Source organism: Mauremys mutica, chromosome 6 (assembly GCF_020497125.1).
Source record: "Mauremys mutica isolate MM-2020 ecotype Southern chromosome 6, ASM2049712v1, whole genome shotgun sequence".
Taxonomy (NCBI): domain Eukaryota; kingdom Metazoa; phylum Chordata; order Testudines; family Geoemydidae; genus Mauremys; species Mauremys mutica.
The window spans coordinates 4,494,196-4,519,771 of record NC_059077.1 but is presented as its reverse complement, the minus strand read 5'-3'; the positions used below and the strand labels follow the sequence as shown (position 1 = coordinate 4,519,771).

Sequence of the window (25,576 nt, the reverse complement as noted above, 5' to 3'; positions counted from 1 at the left end):
CGTTACCTAGGATCTTGGACAGGATTATAATCGGATGGCTAGCCCATGCTGCTACTGCTACACTGCTATTTTTAGTGGGCTAGCTCGGTGATCAAAGCCAGTGCAGATGTGTCTCTTCGAGCTGGAAATTACTCCAGCAGCTTCAGTGTAGACGCAGGCTATGTCTACACTATGGCCAGATTGATGCGCCGGGGGTTAATTTAGCGGGTCTAGTGAAGACTCGCCAAATTGACCACAGATTGCCCTCCGGTCGACCCTGGTACTCCACTCTGAACGAGAAGAGTAGGGAAAGTCGACGGGAGAGCATCTCCAGCCGACCCAGTGCGGTGCAGACACCGCAGTAAGTCGCCTTAAGCTACGTAGCTGGAGTAGCGTACCTTAGGTCAACTTACTGTGGTAGTGTAGACATAGCCAGAGTGATAGGTGGCCGCGTGAACCTATCAAGTCTCATGCATTACTTTAAAAGCTCCTGACTTTCAGACTTCAAATGTGGGCCTCAGCACAGGGCAGGCTGCCTGGCAAACTGCAAGGCAGGGGCAGGGAGTTCTACACAATGAGAGAGCTGCTAACTGAGGCTGCACAAAGCCACTATTTTTTTTTTCTTGGAAGAAGGGAATTAAAGAAAAAAGGATGAGAGGGAGGATGGCTGCCAGTGGAAAGAACTCTACCAAGTGCAATTCTGGTCCACCTGTTTTCAAGGGGTTTGCTCCTTCTGGTTCGATAGTGTAGAGTTTAATTCTAAAATGTACCATTAAAATAAGAGTTTCTGAGGGAGCTATCCTCCTAACCCTGCTTTTAACAAAAGTTTCTTTACTAAAAAAGGGGGGCTTATTGCTCAGAGCTTGCCAAGTATGAACCCAGAGTGAATCCCTGAAGCCAACATGCGTACATGGCGGGTACTGCCTCACAAGTACACCGCTCTTTAGAAAAGTATGTTTAAGTTTCTCATGCAGCAATAAGGAGCTAATATTTATACTGCACTTTTCACAAATAGTTACATGAACTATGCACAGGGATTTACTGCAGCCATCACTAAATGCAGCCATGTTGTGGGACAAACAGCTCTTCTTTAACAATGCACAAAAGCAATGTATAGCGACTTAGGTCAGCAAGTGAAGAATATTGTATTGAACTGAAACTTCAGGAGATGTCTGCAGGAGCTGGAATTGGGCCCAGGACACCAGGACTGAATCCTCACCTCTTTAGAAAAAGAATGCTGTGAGACCTTTAATGGCCACGTGTGATCAGGACTTCTTTTTTACATCTCAGATCTTGACTACGCAGGGAAACAGCTCCCAATGTGGACACGCTGATTCCGAACCAAGAATGTCCACATGATTCCAGAACAGCTATAGTGCTTTAAATTCACACCCTACCTTATTCCAGAGTAACTTCCCTGTGTAGACAAGATCTTGTTAAAACAAAATGAACCTCCAGAAGCACAGCACCTCACACCAAGCAGGGGCATTGTGTTAGCATTGATTCAGAAGGAAGAGCTACTGAAATCATCACCACTACCTGTGGTCCATAGGTGTTCCTCTGAGGTCTCCGATTCAAATACTGATCTGGCCTGACCTTGCTTAGCCGACCAGATCTGATGGCATGACTGTAACAGCATGCTTTGTTTGGGGACCCAGATACATTCCAGATTTCTTGACTTGACCCTGGCTCCCAGCTGTCTCCTGAAGGTTTGATTTTGGTTTGGCCAAGGAAGGGATTGAAGGAGAAGCAGTTTCCAGTGGCCTCCATGTGAAAATGGGCTGCCCAACAGCCTAAGCTTAATTTGATTAGTTGGTTATGCAAAATATGGACCAGTGGCTGAGCAATTGATTCACTACAGATGTTTGAAATGTGCTAGGAAATAAGGTTGAAGAATCAACAATACTGAACTCTCAGTTTTTTCCCAAAGGAAGAGACAGCAAGAACTTCTATACAAGTCTTCTTGGACCTTCCCTTGCCCCCGTTTTGATCACAAAGTGACCCTGATATTCATAGCACGTGTCAACATTCCTTATATACAGACAGCTCTGAACAACCACTACTGTAGCGTACCAGGGACTTCCTGCACTTTTACATGTCAGGTGGATGGTTATCAAGTCTGCCATGGCCTCCAATATAACACATTTGCATCTGTTGTACCAAGGCACCATATACTGGAGGTTTGCCAGCATGGAATGCAAATTCTGACAACTATGGGATAAAATTTCAGCAGTGCTAAGATCACACGTGAGAACATCCCGTGGGGAAAATTATGCCTATCTCAAATGCATGAGTGGAGAAAGCCAGTGAGCTCAGCTAGGGGAGAAGCACCTGCCAGCTTAAAAAAAAAAAGAATCTTAGAATAAAGTGTTGCTGCTAAATCCTTTGCCCAGCTCAACTTTGGAGTTTCTTGCTTCGATAATTAGTATCTATGGCAAGGCAGGCAGAAGCGATTGTAACTCACCTCGGCTGAAGAATATCCTGAAGAGGAATATCTGGACATGTCAAAGTCATCATCGCTGTGGGGAAGAAAAGATACAGCAAAGGGAAGGAAACAGTTAAAGAGACTTGTTCTCTCGCTAGCATCTTGCCTCTCTATATTTTGTCCATATCGTGAATCTCAGCTCCATGCTCAGAGAATTTTATATATGTATGTAGTAGCTTTCATCAACACATCTCAAAGCACTCCACTGCCCCAGTTTTAAAAAGTCTGAAACTGAATAATTGCATACCCATTTCACATCTATGGAGACAGGCAGACAGATTAAGGGACTTACCCAAGGTCATAGTAAGTCGGTAGAAGAACTAGTATGAGTGGTGCAAGCAGGGGCCTGGGAGCTCAGGACTCCTGAGTTTCAACACTACACTCCTTGCAAGACACCATGCAAGATCCTGATATACAATCGTACTGTTAAGTAACACTTTTCATACCTGTCCGTATCCAGTGCTACCAGTGGCTTTTCATCTGGGCTCTGATCTAGTGATGAATAGCCTTTATTGGGAACAACCAGCCTGAAAGAAGTAAAATTTTCCATTAAGCACAAAATTAAACCCAGAACCATTTAACACTTGAGACGAAGTCATAACATAGCCAGGTCATCGGAGAGACCATTCTTTTGCATTCCACAGAACGTCATTTTCTTTGAACAATCCTGTTTTGTTCATGAAGTTGTTTAGGTTGAGGGTGTTAGAAAAAAATAATTTATATGTCAGGAATTCATGTTTTACAATGAAATGGAACCAAGTTTTGTCTCTGGTTAGCTGTCAGGCTAGTTTTCGCAAACAAATGAGCTAGCTGTGTCTTGGAAGTGCACTCCTCCCTCAGAGACGGATACAGCTGGTACTTTCTAGTGTTTCATCTGGTGGACGTGTTCCGCTAGAATTGCTTGTGATGCATGAATGCTTTTTGGTAGTAGTAAAGGGATTACATTAGCCAATAAGCAAATGTAATGAGGAGACCTCAGGAGGCAGTGGCCATGAGTACCTCTAATATTCAAAATGGGTGAATCTCTCGCTTTATGGAACTTAGCCCTTGCCCACCCTGAAATGGAGATGTTTACATGAGGAAATCATTAGCTAAAACCCAAGAGATTTACCAGTCCATTCATAGTACTAAATCTGCCAGGGGTTTAAGAGTTCTTATACCAACATTCAGAAACCGTCCTAGGACAATAATCCAATACTGGCCAGCAGTTTGGCAAGACATACACTATGGACTCCTGGGGGGGAAAAATGGGTTTTAAGGTTTGGTCTGAAGGAGAGAGGTTTCTGATGGATAAGTGGAAGGCTGCTCCAAATGTTGAGGGAAGAGCAAAAGGAGTAAAGATGGGGGCAGTGATAGCTCAGTGGTTTGAGCATTGGCCTGCTAAACCCAGGGTTGTGAGCTCAATCCTTGAGGGGGCCCTTTGGGGATTTAGTTGGGGATTGGCCCTGCTTTGAGCAGGGGGTTGGACTAAATGACCTTCTGAGGTCCCTTCCAACCCTAATAATCCATGATTCTATGAACGGAAATAAGGAGACACCTAGAAACTGCTCCTTTTCACAGTGATTTTTCTTAAAACTGTTTCTTTTAGCATAATAATTAAATTGATACCAGGGAGATGGGTGTAGTGTAAGAACCCCAATGGACTAGAATATTTTATATTTAGTTATTTTATAGTGGCTCTTGGAATCAGATGTCTCATGAAGACTGAATACAAGTTAATATTGTTAATCAATATGAGATTTAAATAACAGAACATAGATTCAGGATCTTCCTGGAAAGAAAGCTGGCTAATTTCCTTGGAGACCTACTGCATACAACACACAACCCACCCCTCTTCTGCATAACTGAACTGCAAAAACCTCGGCCTTCATTTAAAAAACACGGCATTTCTAGCCAAGCAATTGAAGAGAAAATCTTAAAAAACACTAACCAAATTAAACTAAAGGAGCAACAGCAATGTATGCAGAGGGCAGAAACAGTAATAGAGGTGTGAGCTGTCCCCCTTCTTTTCAGTGGCAAAACTCAGTGTTTCCTCAAGGGTGTATAAATGAAGAGAGGTAGGCTTTTAACTACACATGGTGCAACTGTAGGATGGGGCCCAAGATTAGTTCCATTTTCCCGAAATTTCCAGCTTTCAAGAGTTTGGGAGATACAGGGTTAATTCGAGCCTAAAGATGATAGTTAATTCTAGTGCAAAAAGCCCCAGCTGCAAACCTTCCAGCTTCCCTCCTGGCCATATTTTACAAAGCATGTATGGCATTGGGAATACAAATGTCTGCCATGTTCTGAAGATTGACAAAGGCAGGGAAGAGTAAAATACATTCAGGTTTCTATCAAAGCAAGCATGTGGAATCCCACACTGATTGTATTATTCATTTTCTTACTGAATTCATTAAGAAACCCCATTTAAAAAAAATTACTTGAAAGTTGCTGCAGATTTTCCAATATGCCGCACCAGTGAGCTGCAGAAAACAAGGGACCCTGGCCCTGCTGCAGAATTTAGGTCCTGTTTCCATAGCATACAAGGTGCCTTTCTACTCCTTAAAAAAAAAATGTGGGAGGTAGAAGAAGTGATGATGCTTAAGGTCAGTAACTGATCCTACAATCAGCTAGAGAGTCTAACTGAGCCTCAGGAAGGAGCAGCGAGAGAAGAAAGCCATGCAAAACAGGAGAAAGAGAGCGTGGAAGATGGACACGAAATTTCAAAGAAATCTCTTTAAGTTTGTTACCATCTGATGGTTTGTTGGGCTAGGTTAAGCAAGCTGGTATTTTCAGCGGACAGATGCTTGCCACAGGGAAAACCAACCACCACTCAGCACCCTTGCCAAGTCTCAGAGAGGCAAAGGCCTGACAAGACTCAATTACTCTTTCGCCCACAAAAAAGGGCTGAGACAGGGTGGTGAGGGGAGATCAACTGTTTATAACTTTCTTAAGGAAAAATAAGAAACCCAGAGGGCTGAAAAGTGATAATGTGGATAAAGCAAAAGAGAAAAAAAAATGACTAGGTCAGGAGCAGGAGATTCGATAAAAGGGGCAAAAAATTACATCAGTCAGCAGAGAGCAACATAATCTTTTTCAGTGTTTTCACTCCGCTGAGACCGAAGCCAGTTCACAGCAGAGTTATGGAATTGTTAGACACTGGCTATGGAGCAATGGCTGCAGTAAGATCATAACAGACACGACAGTTTAATTTTTAGCGAAAATAAGCTACTTTAACCATTTCATAGGCATTTGATGTTCTTAGGGCTTGAGTCATCAGGGTGAGGTGTGGGGGAGTAGCTGCCTGGTGGGGCTGTTGAGTTTGGGGCTTTGTTCCTCAGGATCCCACAGAGTGAAGTAAGGGGAGGGGTGTGCGAGATGCAGACTAGCCAGACTGCAGGACACTGCGCCAGATGTCTGGGAGGGATATAGTTTTCCTAGAATAGCTTCCAAAGCGTCTGTCAGTAGCTGGCCCCAAACAGCTGCCCTCCCTCTCAATGTGAAGCTTTTTTGCACACGGACGCAACCACCCACCCTGACAACATGAGTCACTAATACCACATATAGGTCCCTATGTCTGCCATCTCCCACATCCAACCTTCCTCACTTCCAGTTTAAATCCTGACTACAATGCTCCATATTTTCATTGGTTTTTTTTAAATTTGGCAAGCAACAGGGCTTCCGTCACATCCCTTGGGAAGCTAATCCACAGTCTAATATTTCAAAGTAGCAGTTTTTCCTGATAGCCAGCCTTGACTTGGGAAATGCTCAGATACTATGATGAAGGGTGTATATGGACAACCCCAGTTAACTTTTCCTACATTCCATTCCATCCTAGTTACATCTGCTGCATCTCTTGCTAGCAACAAAGGGCTTTGGGACTTCTATACAGTTTTGAACTTCCAAACATAAACTAGAAACAATGTGATACGTTCTGCAGCCATCAAAGTTACTTACAAACAAAACTTGACAGAACTCGGGCATGATTTATGATTCAACAAAGAATCTCTCCTCAAGTGGATGCGTAGCGCATAGAGAGGATCTAACCTACAGTTTCCATTCTATTCAGTATACGGTGAACTAGACAATGTTCTCATCTGCCAATAAGCATTCAGATTTCACCAGCATGCTGAAGTTGTCTTCACTTCGACACTGAAGATTGGCTAGGTGTAAATGCCACCCTTGTGATAGCTCTCAAACTGTTCCCCTCACTGATCCTCAATGACTGTACCCCTCCCTGATATGCAGTGGAGTTCCAACTCACTAATGCTCACTGAGTGAGGTCCACCTGTCCTGGACCAACAAAACAAAATGGGATCCACGAAAACACAACCATGAACTTTTATTTTTCAGCTGACTAGTACCTGCAACAAAACTAAATATTGTCAGTTATCTGTGAGCGTGAGCAGCTCTGAGAAAGTTTCGTCATGGTGTTTAGAGCCCAGAGGAAATATATGGCAAAACACATACAGACGGGCCATTCACAGGCCTTTGTTAAGTCAACCAGTATTTGGAAGCATTTGAATTCAAAAAGAGCAGCAAAATGACTGGGCTAAAACCAGCCAAGTCAGAGATAAGCCCGAAATCAGGGTGGTGTTCTTTTGAAGCAGTACTGTGCAATCTCCTATTCACAGGATTACAGGGTGTTTCGGATTACCAGTCAATCAGACTGAAGCTCGGGTTTAGTCCTGCTTTCAATAAAGATCAGCCAGTCTGCCAAGGTACCCCAGCTGCAATCCTGGCTGTTCCTTGACTCCGACTCCACCCCTCCCCAATGCAGCGCACAGAGTCTGTGGCCTGCCAGACCCCGAGAGAGCCATCGTGACTGTTGTATGGAGTCAGCGTGGCATTATGACAGTCCCAGTCCCCAGGGGTGGTGGTGCACTGCAGACATACTTGAACACTACGAAATCCTCTACCTTGTTCGAGCCATCACATTGTTCTTCTTGGGCTGCTGATTAACTGGGCTTCCCATGTTGCCGTTCTTCAGGGACCCCTTACGAGCTAACTCCCGCTGCTTCTCTGTATGAGGAATACAAAGGGGAAAACAGAGTTAGTAATGTTATTTTCCTGGCTACCCTGCAGCCGCTGACACTGAATTCTGAGCTGGTGAAAAGTGTGGCAAGGATGAGAAGCCAGAGAGAGGGAAGTTCTTGATCTCCAAAGCAGGGACAGCTCAAGGAAAGTGCCAGCTCTGTCTCTATTCCACCCCACTCTATAAGATGCCTCATGCCTTACTCTGGTGTTGGGTGGGGGAAGGGGTCCATGAATTTCAGAGTCCATGAAAGCTTTGACTCTGTTGGGACTGCCAGGAAGGGGTCCAAGTTGGCACTCTCAGAGGCTGAAAATGGCAAAGAATCTGCCACCAATGCAGGACGTTGTGCTGGTTTCAGTGCTCGGTCCAATCTCGTTTTTGACCCCTTTCCTGGGAGACAATTCCACAACCTAATCGTTTCCACCGCCTGAAGGATCATTACCGTCCAAGCTCCTTTCAGTTCTAGCCCGTTTATTATCTGTCCCCAGGAGTGAGGTCACATTCTTCCCACACTGAATCTCATTGTTCTTTTCTGTCCTTACCCTTCATTCTCTAGATAAGTTTATAGATGTCGACCCTTTGAGCATTTTGCATGATTTTCAAACAGTACTTTAGTTTGCTCCAGGTTCAAGTGGCCAGTGAGGTGGAACCTTAAAAATGTCACAGCCTGAGGATTTTTTGGAATTATAAGTGGGGATCAAAATCAGCTTTAATTAGGGAGAGACAACGACCTCTCCCTAATAAACTGCTCAACGACAGAGCTAGGATTAGAATCCAGCTCCACAAACTCGCCTCCTTGCAGAAGGAGTGCTAGCTAGGTCCCTAAGACAGTCTATGCATTATTTCTATGGCAGTAGTGACCAGAGACTCCAATAAGGATGGGAGCCCATTATACTAGCGGCTGTACAGCCACACAGGAAGACATGATCTCGGCCCAAACAAGCTAGCCATCTACTATTAGACAAAGGGCAACAAGTGGGTGCAGCAAACAAGAGGGGGAAATGTGGGAAAGACACTGAAGATAACAGTAGAGGAAAGAAGAGTTCTGCTTTCAGTAACAGAAGAACCGTATGTTCGAAGGGGGAATCAGCCAACAGAGGCATTCAGATACAACGTCGATGGGCTCTGAAACTATACAGAATCGAACATACACAAACTGTGCACAGTTCTTACCCCACTGATGTCAGTGGTGACTAAACTCCCATTGACGTCTGTAGGAATAGGTTTGGGCCCATAATTCTCACGGGTATGTGCTAGAGGGAGGCAGACATTGGACAGGAATGAACATTTCAAATCAGGGTGATTTTTCATGATGCCGTAACTCAAACATGGATTGGTCATTTCCTCTTCAGACATCTGGTATATCTCAGGTCAAATGAATTTTCCTTACCAAAGACATATGGGGATACAACAGGGCATTATGGTGGAAACTGATTGCAACCTTTACCGCAAAAAGGCAACTGCCTCACTGTAATGTAACAGAGGCCTCTGGTTGTGCATACAAATATACAGACAATACCACCCTTGGAAAAGTATTGGCAGCTCAAAGGGGTTTCATAATTCATAAAAGGCACCTGACTCCACAGAGCTTCCGAAAGCAAACAGGAAATGACAGTGCAGTTCTGCCAGGCAAGTTTGTGGGTTGGAGTGACCCCTTCTCTTCTTATTTAGTGACTTGGGGTAAAATTTTCAACAGTGCTTAATCTGACACTTAAGAGTATGCCTGCACTGCAAGCAGAGGTGTGACTACAGTACGTGTAGATAGACTCAAGGTAGCAATGATCTAGCTAGCTTGAATAACCGTAGCAGCGAAGCCATGGCGCCATGGGCGGGACACTGGGTATTGTAATTGAACAGCTAGCCCATGCTGCTGCAACTTCACTTCTCTGGTTGGTTGGGCTAGCTAGATTACCGCTAGCTCGGGTATGTCTACATTTGCTGCAGTCACACCTCTGAGTTCAGTGTAGACAGACCCACAAGTGCATATTTACAAAAAGCTGTTAAAGCACAAATTAAAATTAAATTACTCATTATGGATAGTCTTGACCAGTACCACCGATGCGGCCACCAAATGTAGCAGCAGCCACAGGAAGGAGCAAGATGAAATAAGTGACCTAAAACTAAACTAGTTCAGTAAATGGCATCATCCTGTGAAGTTTGTCAAATGTTGGCTCCATTGTCCCGGACTGGTGCGAATTCCAAAGCCATAGGCCCTCTATTGAACAAGTTCTGCTAGCAGCCCAGTAGAGTTCAGTACCATGAACCATCAGCCAATGCAATTTTAATAGCCACAATTGTGTATAAAGGTAAAAGAATATTACTCTGAAAACCATGGTCCTAGACCATTCAGTCCATTAGCACAAGTATTCTCTAGAACACTGTGGTGCTGCTGATAGTCACACTTCCTAAAAGCAACCATCACCACCAGAAATCTTGTTCTATGCTAGAGTACACCATTTTCTGAAACTGTTCAGTCTCGGGCAGACACAGCCATCAAAATGTCATCCTGAAAGGATGTTTAAGTTCAGTTTAAGAAGCAATGGGAACAGGCCCTACAGAATGGAAATGCTGAGGCAAGCTAAGGGAGATAGGACACTCTTTTGAAGTTAAGGAACTGGGCTTGGAAGACGGAGAACTGGGTTCTATCTCCAGCCCTAACGGTGACTTCCTCTGTGACCTCAGGCAGGTCACTCTGGCTCTGTTCCCATCTGTGAGTCAGGCAGTCATGCTTTGCCTCATCTCAAAGGCTGGGGAGAAGATGGATTAATTAACATTTGTGCTCAGTCACTGCAGTGACGAATACCATATCAAAGGCTACAGCTAACCTTAACTGCAGCTGTCACTGTGTGTTCCAGCTACACTACAACTTCTACACACCCAACATTCACCCAGGTGTGTCAGGGTTGAGACTAGAATAGGGGATGTATTGAATGATGCACAATAGCACAACACAACAGCCTAAGATAGAAAGAAAAGAACAGAATAATCAGCAAACTGAAAGGTGAATTCTGGTAGGCACAATACGATTACCCGCGGTTGAATCTGACCAGCAGACAAAAGAGCCACTTTTCTAAAGAGCCACAAAACCTCCAGTCACCATTAAGGACGTTTTGTGTTTCATCCAAGAGTTGGCAGTTTCTGTATTAATATCAGAGGTGGGCAGTGGCTTTAGTACTATCAGCGGGAAGAGTTCGACCTATTGAGCTCCCTTGTTACTTGATTGAGTTTACCCTCCAAGGGCTCATCCAGATTGCTTCTGCTTAGTTTGTGAAATCTAATGGGACTGTAGCAAAAGATGGCATGGGCATAGCCCGTCCTTCATTTTTTGGTGTGACCGCTGTTGGATACTGCAAGGCTCTCCCTCTCACCCTATCCAGGATTGATCACACTGCACGGAGCATTCCCAGTACATGCAATGAACTTCTCAGGATGCAAAGCAACTTGATGGAAAATCGATCAGAGCTCACAAGGAGCCCAGGCCATCAAAACTGCCAAGTGTTGAACAACTCAAGTGTCAGAAAACTTGGGAATTTAAGTTAATGGGAGTTCCTGATTATGTTCAGTGAGGCAAGAAGAAATCCCAAAGAAATGAGATTTCAAGAAATTTCAAAGGAACAAAGGAGGAAACATACCAATGAATTACAGAAACCTATTTCCAATCTTTTATGTCTGGTGTTTTTGCTGTTAAAAAATATAGTAAAAAGCTTATGCCTCAGAAACCCAAGAGAAGCTGCAGGGCTGGGGAAGACAAGAAAGCACTGGGCTGTTCTTCAGCTTTTTCTGAGATGTCACAAACAATTTAGCATAAGGACAGAATAACGATGAAATCCCACCTAAACAATGGCTACCTTGGAAGCCATTACTTAGTGTTTGAAAGGAGTCATTTAGCTTCTACTTCACTTAGCTGTCATCACCTTTTTTATTTAAATTGCACTTAACCGTAAACATTTACAGCAATCAGGTTTATGGTCCCATTTCCAAAAAGTGGCTCTGGAAGACTAGATATGTGCAATATGAACGCACACATTACACTAGGAGGAGAGCTCAACTTTGCTCAATCTCATGTTCATGCCACACCTAGGTACTTCTGCAGAAAAGCAGAATGGGCAAGCAGAGAGGGTGTGAAGTAGCCTGCTTGTGCCAATTAACATTGAGGGACCTTCTGCTGGGGATGCCCGATTAGGATTTTGAAGCTCCCATCTCATCTTTAATAGATTATGTAGTGTTCAGCGTAACCCACAAGGCTCCACACTTGAGTGGATGCAAGCAGCAGTTTTGTTTCCGTTTGGGCAGATGGCCCAGTGAACACAGACGGTGATATGTTTCCAGCCCAGTGCACAGGGGAATTTAGCTGCACCACTTCCATTTATGCTAATCACTGACATTATACAGGAAGGAAAACATGTAGGGCAGTGTGTGCAAAAGAGGAGGGGGAGCTGCCTGCCTGTAACGCTGCAGAGCGGGTCTGAACGGCCCTGGGAAAAGGAAAGCAAGACCAGGGCCTGCCACATCACGGCATTAGCTCTCACTTTTTCTCCTTTCTTTACTGCACTATTTGGTTTCTGCAGTCTCTGCAGCATTTCATTCTTTTCACATCACATGAAGATATTTTATTACCAAGGAGGGGCTGCACAAACAGTAGACAAATTTGGGTAACTTACAAATATACCAACTATTGCTTTTAAAGCCCTAACACTTGACACTGGCTAGCCCGCTGGTGCACTGCGGCTGCTCACTACGCTGTCCATGAGCGTCACTGGTATATTTTGCTCCTCCACCCCCGCTCTCTGTGTCACACCCAACTGTTGTATCATTTTAAGTTTAGATTGCAAGCTTTGAAACCATCATTCCATTGAGATGTTTGTGCAGTGCCTAGCACTGAGTATCCCTGGCCTACAGGCACTACTGCAATACAAATAATAATAATAATAATGCAAACAGCATGGAGAAAGGGAGAAATTCAGCATAATCTCCCCGCTCCCCATCTCTCACGGAGAAGATCTTCATTTCTTGCTCCACGTGCTACCCTAACAAGCACTTTGCTGGAGACAAGATAACCAGCCCAGAAGCTCGCAGATATATAAGCTTTAAATGATGTTCAATTAATTTCATTAGCATAAAGCAGCATCGAATAATGGGAGTTGCCAGACTGATCAAAGCTGTGGTCCATCTAATCCAGGATCCTTGCAGTGATCTTCATGTATATTACAGTAGCGCCCAGAGATCTCAATCAAGATCATACCCCATCAGACTAAGAGCTGAACAAAATAAATAGGAAGACAGTATCTGCCCCAAAATGCTTACATCTGGCCAGCTCCAGATGCTTTCAAGGACGGCGCAAGAAACCCCACAGTGGACAATTACAGAATAACCTGTCTACAGGGGAAGTTTCTACCAAATCCTCATCAATTAGATGGAGGGTTTATGTCCCTTTTTAAAAAAAAACACTCACTAACATAACTGTGGACATTCTCATTATCCACATAAATATCTACTTTACTGAATCCAACCAAGCTCACTGCCTCAATGGAATACTGTGGCAATGAGTGCCACAGATTAACTGCACATTGAGTAAAACAGTATTTTCTTCTGTCATTTTGAAACAGTTACCTTTCAATTTTGTTGAATGTTCCCTTGTTCTTGTATTAAAAGAGAGGATAAATAAATATAGCATATGATGATGAACAGATGAAAATTCCAATTTATAAAGTTGGAGTTAAAAAAAAAATCTTCAGAGCTATTCCCATTGATTTATTTCAGTCTGTTAAAAAAATCACAACCCATTTCAATGTGCTCCTGCCCTTTTTAAAATGAAAACACTGAACTAATAAATGTTTGTGCTTTGTTGTACTTTATAATTAAATCAGCTTTGTATGTCTTTCCTATGGTTAGTATTCAGTTTGCTTAGCATTCTGCTCAAAAAAGGTGCAGTCCTCTACAGCCATGGTTCTTAAACTAGGCCTGCCGCTTGTTCAGGGAAAGCCCCTGGCGGGCTGGGACGGTTTGTTTACCTGCCGCGTCCGCAGGTTTGGCCGATCCCACTGGCTGCGGTTCGCCCCTCCAGGCCAATGGGGGCTGCGGGAAGCGGTGGCCAGTACGTCACTCGGCCCATGCCGCTTCCAGCAGCTCCCATTGGCCTGGAGCACGTGAACTGCGGCCACTGGGATCGGCCAAACCTGCAGACGCGGCAGGTAAACAAACTGGCCTGGCCCGCCAGGGGCTTTCCCCGAACAAGCGGCAGCCCTAGTTGAGAACCACTGCTCTATAGGGCTGTTGTCTTTGCAAACATAAGGCAAAACATGCAGAGTTTAAGCAGGGTGGACATCAGTTCAGGCTATGCTGAAGAGCAACACTTAAGGTTCAAATCTTGCCAAATATTATTTCCTCCAAGTCCTACAGTACTGACCCTAGCTACTGAGAGTTTATGCTCTGCTACAGGGAACAATCCTGCACTGGTTCATAGGATTTCAAGGACAGGGAAAGACAAAAGGAAATTAGTTGCATGCAACATAATCTGTTCTCTCTCTAAATTCTATGAAATGAGATGATCAGAGATGTTTGCCTCCGTGCGGCCACATCCCCAGATGGGAGCATTGCTGAGTATGAGGACTGCGTGTCCTGATGAATTCCTACCTTCTCGAGGAAGCAGCAAATACTGTATAAATTACACAGGAAATAAAATTCCTCTGTCCATTTGCATTCTGCTGAATGATCAATGGAGTCTTGGGCGAGATTGGGAAAAAAGAGTGAAATGCTGACTACAACTCCTACTTCAGAACCAGCATTGCCCTCCCTCCTGTAATGCAGCGGAGGGACATTAGCATGCATCCAGCCAATAGAAAACCTTCACTAACTTTCAGCTCTGACAGAGGGTCTCCCTCAACCAGGACTGTCACGTCTTTAGGGCACATTTTACCCTGCAATATGCACATCAGTGAGAGCTTTGCATGTGCACCAAATATGGGTGTATGGCAGAGGAGTAAACCAATCCGCCTGTTTTGTAGCAGCACTAATCAGAATGGTAAATTGTAAGGACTGCTTTTTCTGATGAGATCTTGAAAAGGTATTGAAACCACATGAGTGGCATTCACACCATCAAAGTGAGACAAGATTGGGCCTTTGCATGTTAGAAGCCAGGTGACATAGGAATGCTACCTTCACTGAAATATTGGAAATAAAAATCTCTTTGTGGTCAGGTAGCTCTGTTCCAGGGACTTGGAGATATGGATTCAAATTCATATGCCGCAAAATACAATCCTGATTATTCAAAACAATATTACCTGAAACAAGGTTACGTTCACACCTCCTCAGTACCGTTGTTCCAGATAAGCGGCTTCAGATAAATGAGGTTTAGATAACTGAGCCATCCAGCTTCCAAGATGGATTGGTTGGCTCAGTATTTTTTCGCTAAAGCATCTTAGTTTTTCTGACTTAACAAGCTACAGTAATTGTGAGAACTGAGCAGTGGCAGCATGCTCATAAATCTGCACTCAGAGGTCCTTCCTGGACCAGGGTTTTATGCATCCAGATCTCTCCAGAAAAAGTCAGCTACATTTCCTTATGCCTGCTGAACTCTGGCTGTTGTTTCATCCCCTTGGGACCGCTGCCAGCTGGCATAACCAGGAGCAAGCTTCAGGCTGCTATCAGCTACCCAAGAGTCCTGCCAATCAGAATTGGCCTGAGATCTGGGGAGCACAGATGCTTAGTTAAGAACCTACTGCAATAAGAAGTTTATGCTTTACATACCCAGTGAAACAGAGCGAATCCTAGATTAATGAATGGACCAAGAGTCCTCTCCTCCAAAATTCTGAACAGGAGAGGTTTCTGAAAGGTCTTTTTACCACCCGCCTGATAATACTGTTTCCTACTTCCCTTCAGCTTTCAGCCAGTGGGAAGAGGTGAATCCCTTTCAGAATGATAGCTATTTGTGGTCATCAGCTGATGGTTCAGTTACCTGTGTGAAATCTAGAAGATAAGACTAAGCCACAAAGTTCCTATAGGGAAGTAAACTTCCCCACAGCTTGGGGGTGTTTAGCCCTTATAAATATACACAGTTTCTAAGTACAGGGAAGCAGTCCACGGTAGCAGAACAGCTGGTGAGGGAAGCCTGTGGTTATTAATGTTTGAGAATAAAAGGAAAGAAACTAACACTTAGCATCTATATGTAGCTACATAGCATTTTGCTTTTTCACAGCACTGTACAAGCCTGAACTAATCCTCACCAGCCTTGAGAGTCTAGAAGCCACATTTTACTGATGGGAAACCAGTTAATTGATTTCCCCAAGGCCCCATCATGTATCTGTGGCTCCACTGAGATTAGAACTCAGGGCTCCCTGTGCTTGCTCCAAGAAGGAACTTCTGGCTGGGGTACAAGATACTATGTATCCGAGATAACTTAGTAACCACAGGTTCTCTGACTGCCAGATTGCAAAGATATCCCTACACTTTACTGTGCATGAGTTCCTAGTATCTAGGCACCACTAATACCAATCCCATAAACACAAAGGAACCTTGCTGGAAGTCACTCTCCTCTATTTTTCCTCCTTGATGTTAAGATTGAGGTTTTTATTTTTAGCAACTGAGGGTACATCTACCCTCCAGTTAGGTACCCACATCCGGCCCATGCCAGCTGACTCAGGCTCCCGAGGCTCAGGCTACGGGGCTGTTTAACTGTGGTGTAGACGCTCGGGCCTGAGCTGGAGCTCAGGTTCTGGGACCCTGAGAGGTGGGCCAGCGGCGGGTGTCTAGCTGCAGTGTAGACATACTCTGGGTGTCACACAGTAGTCGCCCCCTTAAGAGGAGATGGGTCTCAGTGCACCTCTGACAAACTTTACTCACCTCCCCAGGTGGACAGGATGAAGGTCATGTGACTGGAGGGCCAGGTGACCCAATCAGACCTGCTGTAGAAAAGAAAGCGGCCTGGACAGAAAAGGGGTGGCAGGTGGGTGTTGGCAGATGCCTGCAGAGAGCAAGAAGGCTTGTGCAGGGCCCCAAGTTAGCTTGGGGAAGGTCTATAGACATTGCCCAATTCCAGGGAAGAAGGGCTGGGAGAGCAGGAAGACGGACCCTTGGGAAGGAGGGATTGTGCCCAGCTGGGAACTGGGGTGAAGGAAAGGAACTTTAAAGAGAGGACAGATCCTCAGGGAGAAGGGCTAGGCCCAGACTTTGTGCAGGATTTCATAAATAGGACCCCAGAATGTTGGAACCATTGGTAAGGAGTATTCATGTGTTTGTGGACTAAATAAATTGGATCCCCCTTCAGGAGGGGAACGTTTTTTTAAAACGAAATGGACTGGGTGAGCTATTGAGGAGTCTGATGAAAAGAATCAAGTTAGAAAATTTTGAAGATTTATATTCTCACTTGCACAGCCCCAAATGAAAACAGTTTTGTAACCCTAACTCTGTGGACCACTCATCCCTAATTTAGAGTCTCATTGTGTTCCCTGACACATTTTAAAAGTGAACAAAAACTGCAGTTTCACCTGGAAGCAATTTCTGCAAGAGCACACTCATCATTTTCAATTCAAAGTTAAAGGTTATGGACAGACTCTGTCTGGCCCAGCTCTGTTGTAGTGTAGCAGATAAAAAGGCACACTAACTATGGATAACAGCATCTCTCTCTTCATTTCAAGTGCCATACACACTGATGGTGGAACAGTCATCTATCAGGGATATAGATTTTACATTAGTATGTGCATCACAGTTAAGTTATACAGTAGGTCCTGATGGGCTATAAAGAAATACTTAGGTTCAGCAATGCATTTAGCAAAGTTTAATACGGTGTGTATTTTATTAGGACAAGTGATGCTTGTAAAGGCAAAACCTGCTTACCCTAAGGGTAGTAGGAGACATCCAGAGCTTTCAGCTGCACAGTGCCCATCGACAGCAAGAGTGTTTGAATGGAGCTTTGGGCAATTAGGTTTGCACTATATATACATTCAACCAATCTTACATACTTGTACAAGTTTAATAATATGTGCTAAGCAACCGCTATAAGGGGAAAAAATCTACATTTTATAACCTACGAAAGGTTTGTATTTCATTTACTCTGAAAAGATTATGGCTGTGAGGAAATTTAATTTGCTGACTAGTGGGCACCACTGCTGTCTGGAATATCTGAACTACTTGTGTTACTACATTGCCCTCTAGTAGCTAAAGCAAATAGAGGATAAAAGCTCCAATACTACTGAGAGCAAATGAAGAGTCCCTTTGCCTCAAGTGGTTCTTTCGGAGCAGAACTTCGGACCTAGTCTTGCCCAGACAGTATGTGGGTAGCTTAGCTGACAGTCATGGATGTGTTTGTGGCCTCTGATATAATATAGAAAAGTACGAAATATTCATTGCTTTGAGTTTTACCTCCAATAGTGAGAATGGCATCTTCGACTCAGAGTTCCACATCAGCTGTTGATTTGTGTTCCACAACCTTAGCATTAAAACAACAGCATTTTGTACTTAATCAAATGAAGGGAGATGGAATAATCCAACTAGAAGTGATTAGTGTGCATTCAGCTGAATGGATGCTCTTCACTTTTCAATCCTTGGGGGGGGATAGTGCAGTGCTTTGAGCATTGGCCTGCTAAACCCAGAGTTGTAAATTCAATCCTTGAGAGGGTCATTTAGGGATCTGGAGCAAAAATCTGTCTGGGGATTGGTCCTACTTTGAGCAGGGGGTTGGACTAGATGGTCCCCTGAGGACCCTTCCAACCTTGACATTCTATGATATGCTGAATGTTATCAGGTTTTTTAAACTAGCTCCTGTAGATAGATTGCCTGAGGCTTTAACACCTTCTGTATTTTTCCTGGGCAAGGAAAAGATTGTTGCTTAGCTTTTGTGTGCAGCCCTGTAGACATTTTGCTAGCTGGAATAGAGTTGCTAGAACATCCTTTCACAAGATGGATTGCCTGTTTACTATGGATCTTTGGCAGGAAAGCAGGATGTGCAATACCTGGGGTATATGTTACTGTTATTCTGCTTAGCAGCCTGAATTCTTTGGAATTTGGAACAGCGGCAACTCAGCTACAAAGCCTTTATGCACAGTCCACCTATTCCTTTAACAGGATCACCAGTTTGAGTTCTTCATTCAAGAGCTTTTCATTGTCTGTAACTTTGACAAACAGACTCAATGCCCCCATTCAGTTATTTAATAAGTGTATGATTAACCAATCTGATTCCATCTTCATTAATTAGCTTTGTGGGGATTTCACTGCACCAGGGTTACTGTCCCCCAGACTCTAGCTTAATAGATTCACACTGTGGTACAGGATTGGTGCCGAGTCAAGGACTCTTGGCAAGCCTTTCTTTAAGGCTGTTCTCCCTCTTGTCATTGCATGGTTAGTTGCTGTAGGGAGGTGGTAGAAGCGGCAGCAGTGGGTGGCATGGTAACACACAGGGATGGAGCGGGCAACACACAGATATTTGGGCATGGCGACCCAGAGGGACAGCTGGGGCCAACAGCCACTTCATTGGGTCATGGCAACCCACAAGGGCAGCTGAGGATAGAATCATAGAAGTGTAGGACTGGAAGGGACCTCAGTAGGTCATCTAGTCCAGTCCCCTGCTTTAAAGTATTGGACGAGGAAGAGGAGGAGTATGGGGGACAGGCAACCCAGGGATCTAGTGGCCTGGGGAGCCAGGACCTGTTTTTGACTCCTGAGCAGTCAAGCCACTCCTAACAGTCCAGTACTGGCAAACCTGATGCAGGGGAAGGAACCTGGAAAGTACTGTGTGTGTGTCAATACTGCAGGCACTCATCAGCTCATGTACACACACACACACACAGCCGAACATCTAACCACATTGGTGACCCACGAGCACTGATCTGGTAAGTAAGCGAGCTGTCCTCTGTAGGAATCAGCTACATGTTGTGTGTTCTCTCTGCGCAGACAGCTGGCACAGCAGACCTCGAGCGAACTTCCCAATGACCACAAGATCCATCAAGGGATGAAGGCACCAGGCCAGGTATATTGTTGACAAAGCACGGTACTAATATCCCGCAGACCAGTGGTGGGCAACCTGTGGCCCACCACTGCCGCAGACTCTACCAGACCACTAAAACATGCATGCCCGTAACAACAGACCAGCTCAGTGAATGGTGGGATTTCTGTTCCTCCCTAGGCTAGACAAAGACACTCCTTCTGAGATACATCTCTATACCCTGAAACAAACAAACAAGCTACATACTGCCCCTCTGACATAGTTACTGCCCCCGGATGTGGCTAGTTATCACCCATCTCCTTGTACATGTTGGTTCGATTAAAACATCTCTATCATGGACTGTCATCCTGACCTTATCTTTTAGGAGGGGTCAGTGTGTTCCTATTCTCCTTGGGGAATGTTTTTGTACCATCCTTGATATCGGGATGTGTTTGCGTGAGTGCTCCGTGCCTAGCACTTCTCAGGAATGTGTATTTCTGCAATATCAGCCCTGTTCTGGCCCGATTCTGTGAGCAGGGCCTGCCTCTTGCTTACAGCTTGTTTTTACTTTATATCAGTAAAGTTTTTACTACTACTTTAGCCCAGGCCTCAGGCCTCTGATACAAGGGCTTATGTCTCAGGCTCTCTTCCTACTACATCCCCCTGCTTTTTGTCTTTTGATGGGGAGGATGTGTACCTATCGTCCCGGAAAAGCATAACGCATGGACTGAAGATGGCCCAGGGGGCTAAACACTGTTATGTGGCCACCTTACCTTTTCATTTACACATTCATGCCCCATTTGTTCCTTAGTTTGCACATTCCCTCGTACAACTGATGGACAGATTTTATTTTTTAATTGTTTTTAGTTTTTTATAGGGGACCTGGGAGTGTTAGCCCCGGGCCCATGACTGAGGTGTCGGGTGTAGAGCTGTGCTTTGATAACCTGTGGGTGACGTGAGGAGGCCTTTATACTTAGTTGGTGGTTGATGAGATGGGCTTAGGTCAGGATTATAAGTGTATTGTGCTTATAGAATAGTATAGGTAGATATACTAATATATATGAGGGATTATATGATTATTTTTGAATAGTTAAATACCAGATTTATATTTTATATAACTTGTGATATATGATGATATATGGATAAGGTTGATAGTTGGTATGTATACATAGATGTATATGCGAATATAATAATATGCATATATGTATATTTTTGTACCTTAAACATTTTTTATAGGACACATTTGGTTTAACACATCTCAGAGAGTATCCCAGTATACAGATGTCCAAGACCCCTTATAAACTGTATAAATACAAACATTTGCTTTTTAAACAATAAGCATATGATTATTTTTATAATGATTATTTATTACTATGGCAGCGTTGATAGCTAGGATTATTTCTTTTTGAACCCAGTGTTGTAATTTGGCTTTTTTGGTTTGATGTTGCATGTAGCAACACATTTTTATTAGTGCAATTATTGTTACGGCTTGTATTTTTATTAGTATTACACTAAGGGGAACTACAGGCCAGTCAGCCTCACCTCCGTCCCTGGAAAAATCATGGAGCAGGTCCTCAAGGAATCAATTCTGATGCACTTAGAGGAGAGGAAAGTGATCAGGAACAGTCAGCATGGATTTACCAAGGGCAAGTCATGCCTGACTAACCTAATTGCCTTCTATGACAAGATAACTGGCCCTGTGGATGAGAGGAAAGCAGTGGACATGTTGTTCCTTGACTTTAGCAATGCTTTTGATACGGTCTCCCACAGCATTCTTGCCAGCAAGTTAAAGTAGTATGGGCTGGAAGAATGGACTATAAGGTGGATAGAAAGCTGGCTAGATCGTCGGGCTCAATGGGTAGTGATCAATGGCTCCATGTCTCGTAGGCACCTGGTATCAAGCGGAGTGCCCCAAGGGTTGGTCCTGGGGCCGGTTTTGTTTAATATCTTCATTAATGGAGGATGGCGTGGACTGCATCCTCGGCAAGTTTGCAGATGACACTAAACTGGGAGGAGTGGTAGACATGCTGGATGGTAGGGATAGGATACAGAGGGACCTAGACAAATGGGAGGATTGGGCCACAAGAAATCTGATGCAGTTCAGCAAGGACAAGTGCAGAGTCCTGCACTTAGGATGGAAGAATCCCATGCACCGCTACAGGCTGGGGACCGAGTGGCTAAGCAGCAGTTCTGCAGAAAAGGACCTGGGGATTACAGTGGATGAGAAGCTGGATATGAGTCAGCAGTGTGCCCTAGCTGCCAAGAAGGCCAATGGCATATTGGGCGCTATTAGTAGGAACATTGCCAGCAGATCGAGGGAAGTGATTATTCCCCTCTATTCAGCACTGGGTGAGGCCACATCTGGAGTATTGCATCCAGTTTTGATCCCCCTACTACAGAAGGGATGTGGACAAATTGGAGAGTCCAGCGGCGGGCAACAAAAATGATTAGGGGGCTAGGGCACATGACTTACAAGGAGAGGCTGAGGGAACTGGGATTGTTTAGTCTGCAGAAGAGAAGAATGAGGGGGGATTTGATAGCAGCTTTCAACTACCTGAAGGGGGGTTCCAAAGAGGATGGAGCTTGGCTGTTCTCAGTGGTAGCAGGTGACAGAACAAGGAGCAATGGTCTCAAGTTGCAGTGGGGGAGGTCTAGGTTGGATATCAGGAAACACTATTTCACTAGGAGGGTGGTGAAGCACTGGAATGGGTTACCTAGGGAGGTGGAGGAATCTCCTTCCTTAGAGGTTTTTAAGGTCAGGCTTGACAAAGCCCTGGCTGGGATGATTTAGTTGGGGATTGGTCCTGCTTTGAGCAGGGGATTGGACTAGATGACCTACTGAGGTCTCTTCCAACCCTAATCTTCTATGATTCTTCTGAGATTCTCTGGCACGCATATCCCTATTGTGGCACCCGATCACCTTGCAATGAAGTACATCAACAGCCACACCTTTTTCATCCATGAGGCATTGCAAACCCTTCCCAAATCACCCCACGCTGGATGGTGGCGAGTTGTAAATTGTGATAGCTACCATCAGTGCAATGCTTTCTGTGTCAATGCAAGGGCTGCTACTGTGGACACAAACCAGTGACACAAGAAACACTGCGTGTACATGCAACAGTGGTTTAATTACTGTGGCGGCTGTATGTCAACGTAACTTAAGTCTTCTCTTCTCCAGCCTAAACAAAAACAATTTTTTCAATCTTTCCTCATACATCATGTTTTCTAGATCTTTAATCATTTCTATTGCTCCCCTCTGGACTTTCTGCAATTTGTCCACATCTTTCCTGAAATGTGGCACCCAGAACTGGACGCAATATTCCAGCTGAGGCCTTATTGGCGCAGATTACCGTACAACGTGGCCTGGTATGGCTAGAAACCTCCATTCCACTCTCGATCTCTTTCTACAGAGCACGAGGAGAGGCAGTTACAGTTTATCTAGGGCAGCCGCAGGTGACCTGAGTACAGTTTCAGAGCACTCGGACTGAAAGAGCCTGGATTCTCTTTAATATACATTTTATTATTTTGATCTGGACAGCTGGCCCTCCTCCCGTGCGCAAGAATTCCCTTTTTGCAGAGGAATCAGGGCAAGCTGCTGGCTTAACCTCTGCCTACACTACAAGCAGCAGGTGCTGCAGCTACGCTGCTGTGGTGCAGACACTTGCTACAGCAATTATCAGAGTGGTAGCTGTGTTAGTCTGTACCCACAAAAATAACGAGGAGGCCGGTGGCACCTTAAAGACTAACAGATTTATTTGGACATAAGCTTTCGTGGGTAAAAAACGCACTTCTTCAGATGCATGGAGTGAAAATTACACAAACAGGCATAAATATATATTGGCACATGAAGAGAAGGGAGTTACCTTACAAGTGGAGAATCAATGTTGAAGGCCAGTTTAGAAGAGTGGGTGTGGTACACTCCCGATAATTGATGAGGAGGTGTCAATACCAAGAGAGGAAAAATTGCTTTTGTAGTGAGCCAACCACTCCCAGTCCCCATTCAAGCCCAAATTGATGGTTTTAAGTTTGCAAATGAATTGTAGCGTAGCAGTTTTTCTTTGAAGTCTGTTTTTGAAGTTTTTTTTGTTGAAGAGTCACTACTTTTAAATCTGTTATTGAGTGTCCAGGGAGACTGAAGTGTTCTCCTACTGGCTTTTGCATATTACCCTTCCTGATGTCTGATTTGTGTCCATTTATCCTTTTATGTAGAGACTGTCCGGTTTGGCCAGTGTATATGGCAGAGGGGCATTGCTGGCACATGATGGCATATATCACATTAGTAGATGTGCAGGTGAATGAGCCCCTGATGGTGTGGCTCATGTGGTTGGGTCCTCTGAAGGTGTCGCTAGAAAAGATATGGGGACAGAGAAGGCAGCAGGGTTTGTTACGGGGATTGGTTCCTGGGTTAGTGTTTCTGTGGTGTCGTGTGTAGTTGCTGGTGAGTATTTGCTTCAGGTTGGGGGCTGTCTGTAAGCGAGGACTGGCCTGCCTCCCAAGGCCTGTGAGAGTGGGGGATCGATTTCCAGGATAGGTTGTAGATCGCTGATGATGCGTTGGAGAGGTTTTAGCTGGGGCCTGTACATGATGGCCAGTGGTGTTCTGTTATTTTCCTTCTTGGGCCTGTCCTCGTGAGATGGGTACCCAGAAATCACCTAACTACAGGATCAGAGGGGTAGCCGTGCTAGTCTGGATCTGTAAAAAGCGACAAAGAGTCCTGTGGCACATCCGAAGAAGTGGGTATTCACCCACGAAAGCTCATGCTCCAATACTTCTGTTAGTCTATAAGGTGCCACAGGACTCTGTCGCTTCTAACTACAGGACAGGCCCAACAAGGAAAATAACAGACCACCATTGGCCATCACGTATAGCCCCAGCTAAAACCTCTCCAGCGTGGCAGCAGCAGTTGTCCAGGTCTGAACAGAGCAGCTAACCGCACTAGCCAGAGAAGAACCAGTGCTAAAGCCACGTCTACAGTCCAGGTGCTGCTGCAGTACAGCTACGGCATTGCAGCTGTGCCGCCATAGTGTAGATGCTTACGATAGCAATGGAAGCGGTTCTCCCATTGCTGTAGGTTATCCACCTCCCTGAGCAGCTGCAGCTAGGTCAATGGAAGCATTCTCCTGTCCACCTAGCTGCGTCTACACTGCAGATTAGGTCGGCAGAATTTTTCACACCCCTGAGTGCCGTTGCTATGTCAACCTAACTTTTATGTGCAGACTAAGCCTAAGCTATGCAGCTGGTCTAAGCAAGGATGTGTAGTACTGCTTTGTGGGTGTTGACATCCTCTCTGCTTTGTAAAAGCAAGCCTGGGTAGGGGACGGAAGACTGGGAAAAAGGTACAAACAGAGTCTGAGGTTCGGTAACTCTGCTTCTGCTAGGGAGCCATTGATTACATTGCAAAGATACAGCTGCCCTCCCTGCTTTGGGAAGCTTCTTGTGTATAACCTCAGTTCGAGTTGATGAGATCTCATTGACTGGCACATTAGTCCACCTCCTCCAAACAGCAGGGAGGGGAGGTTTCTGCATATGCCTCCCAGCAGCATGAACGCTCCATGACAGCATTAAACGAGAGAGCTCAGAACACTGCAACCAGCTGCGGCTCCTGTCTGAGCCCTCATCTAAACGACCTAGTGAAGCAGAAATTCCGTCAGCCTGACATTTCTACCACCCTCTTCCTTCCTCCTCATGGCTGGCTCTAAAGAAATTAAACCTGGATTTGTGTTTCCAGAGCCCGTCTAAGAATTTTCTGCAGTGTTTCTATGACAAGGCGGGGAGAGAAGGAAATCAACCTGGGGATCATCATCATTTCCTTTATGGTAGCACCCAAATTCCCCAATCAGGATTGCAGCCTCGCTGGCCTGGATGCTGCGCGGGCACTTCCGATAACGTAGGCTCTAAGAGATACAAGCGAATGAATACAGTGAATAGCACAGGTTAGTTCTGTGCATTGTTGGATTTTGTAAACTGGGGGAGGGGAATGGTAGATAGACAGGAGTTGGTAAGAGTAAGAGAAAGCGGAGCAGTCACTGTGCATCACCTCCCCACCAGGAGTCAGCAAGCAGGGTTTCATTACCATCACACATTCCACGTGCACGATGTATACACAACCTGGTCCCTGACCTGAAGAGTTTACTCAGACAAGACAATGTACAGACCATCTGTGTAGAAAGAGGAACCTAAGATT

At 44.8% G+C, this 25,576-nt stretch overlaps 1 protein-coding gene across 3 annotated transcripts in view; it reads right to left on the bottom strand.

The window, feature by feature from the left end:
- FAM219A (family with sequence similarity 219 member A) overlaps window positions 1-25,576 on the bottom strand; it is a 137,870-nt gene that overhangs the window by 7,426 nt on the left and 104,868 nt on the right. For all 3 annotated transcript variants that reach the window (XM_045022417.1, XM_045022418.1, XM_045022419.1), the window contains exons 3-5: window positions 7,363-7,465; window positions 2,911-2,991; window positions 2,444-2,498 (exon numbers count right to left, since the gene is read on the bottom strand). In XM_045022417.1, the coding sequence (XP_044878352.1) occupies window positions 2,444-2,498; window positions 2,911-2,991; window positions 7,363-7,465 (239 nt within the window). The remainder of the gene's footprint in view (window positions 1-2,443; window positions 2,499-2,910; window positions 2,992-7,362; window positions 7,466-25,576) is intronic.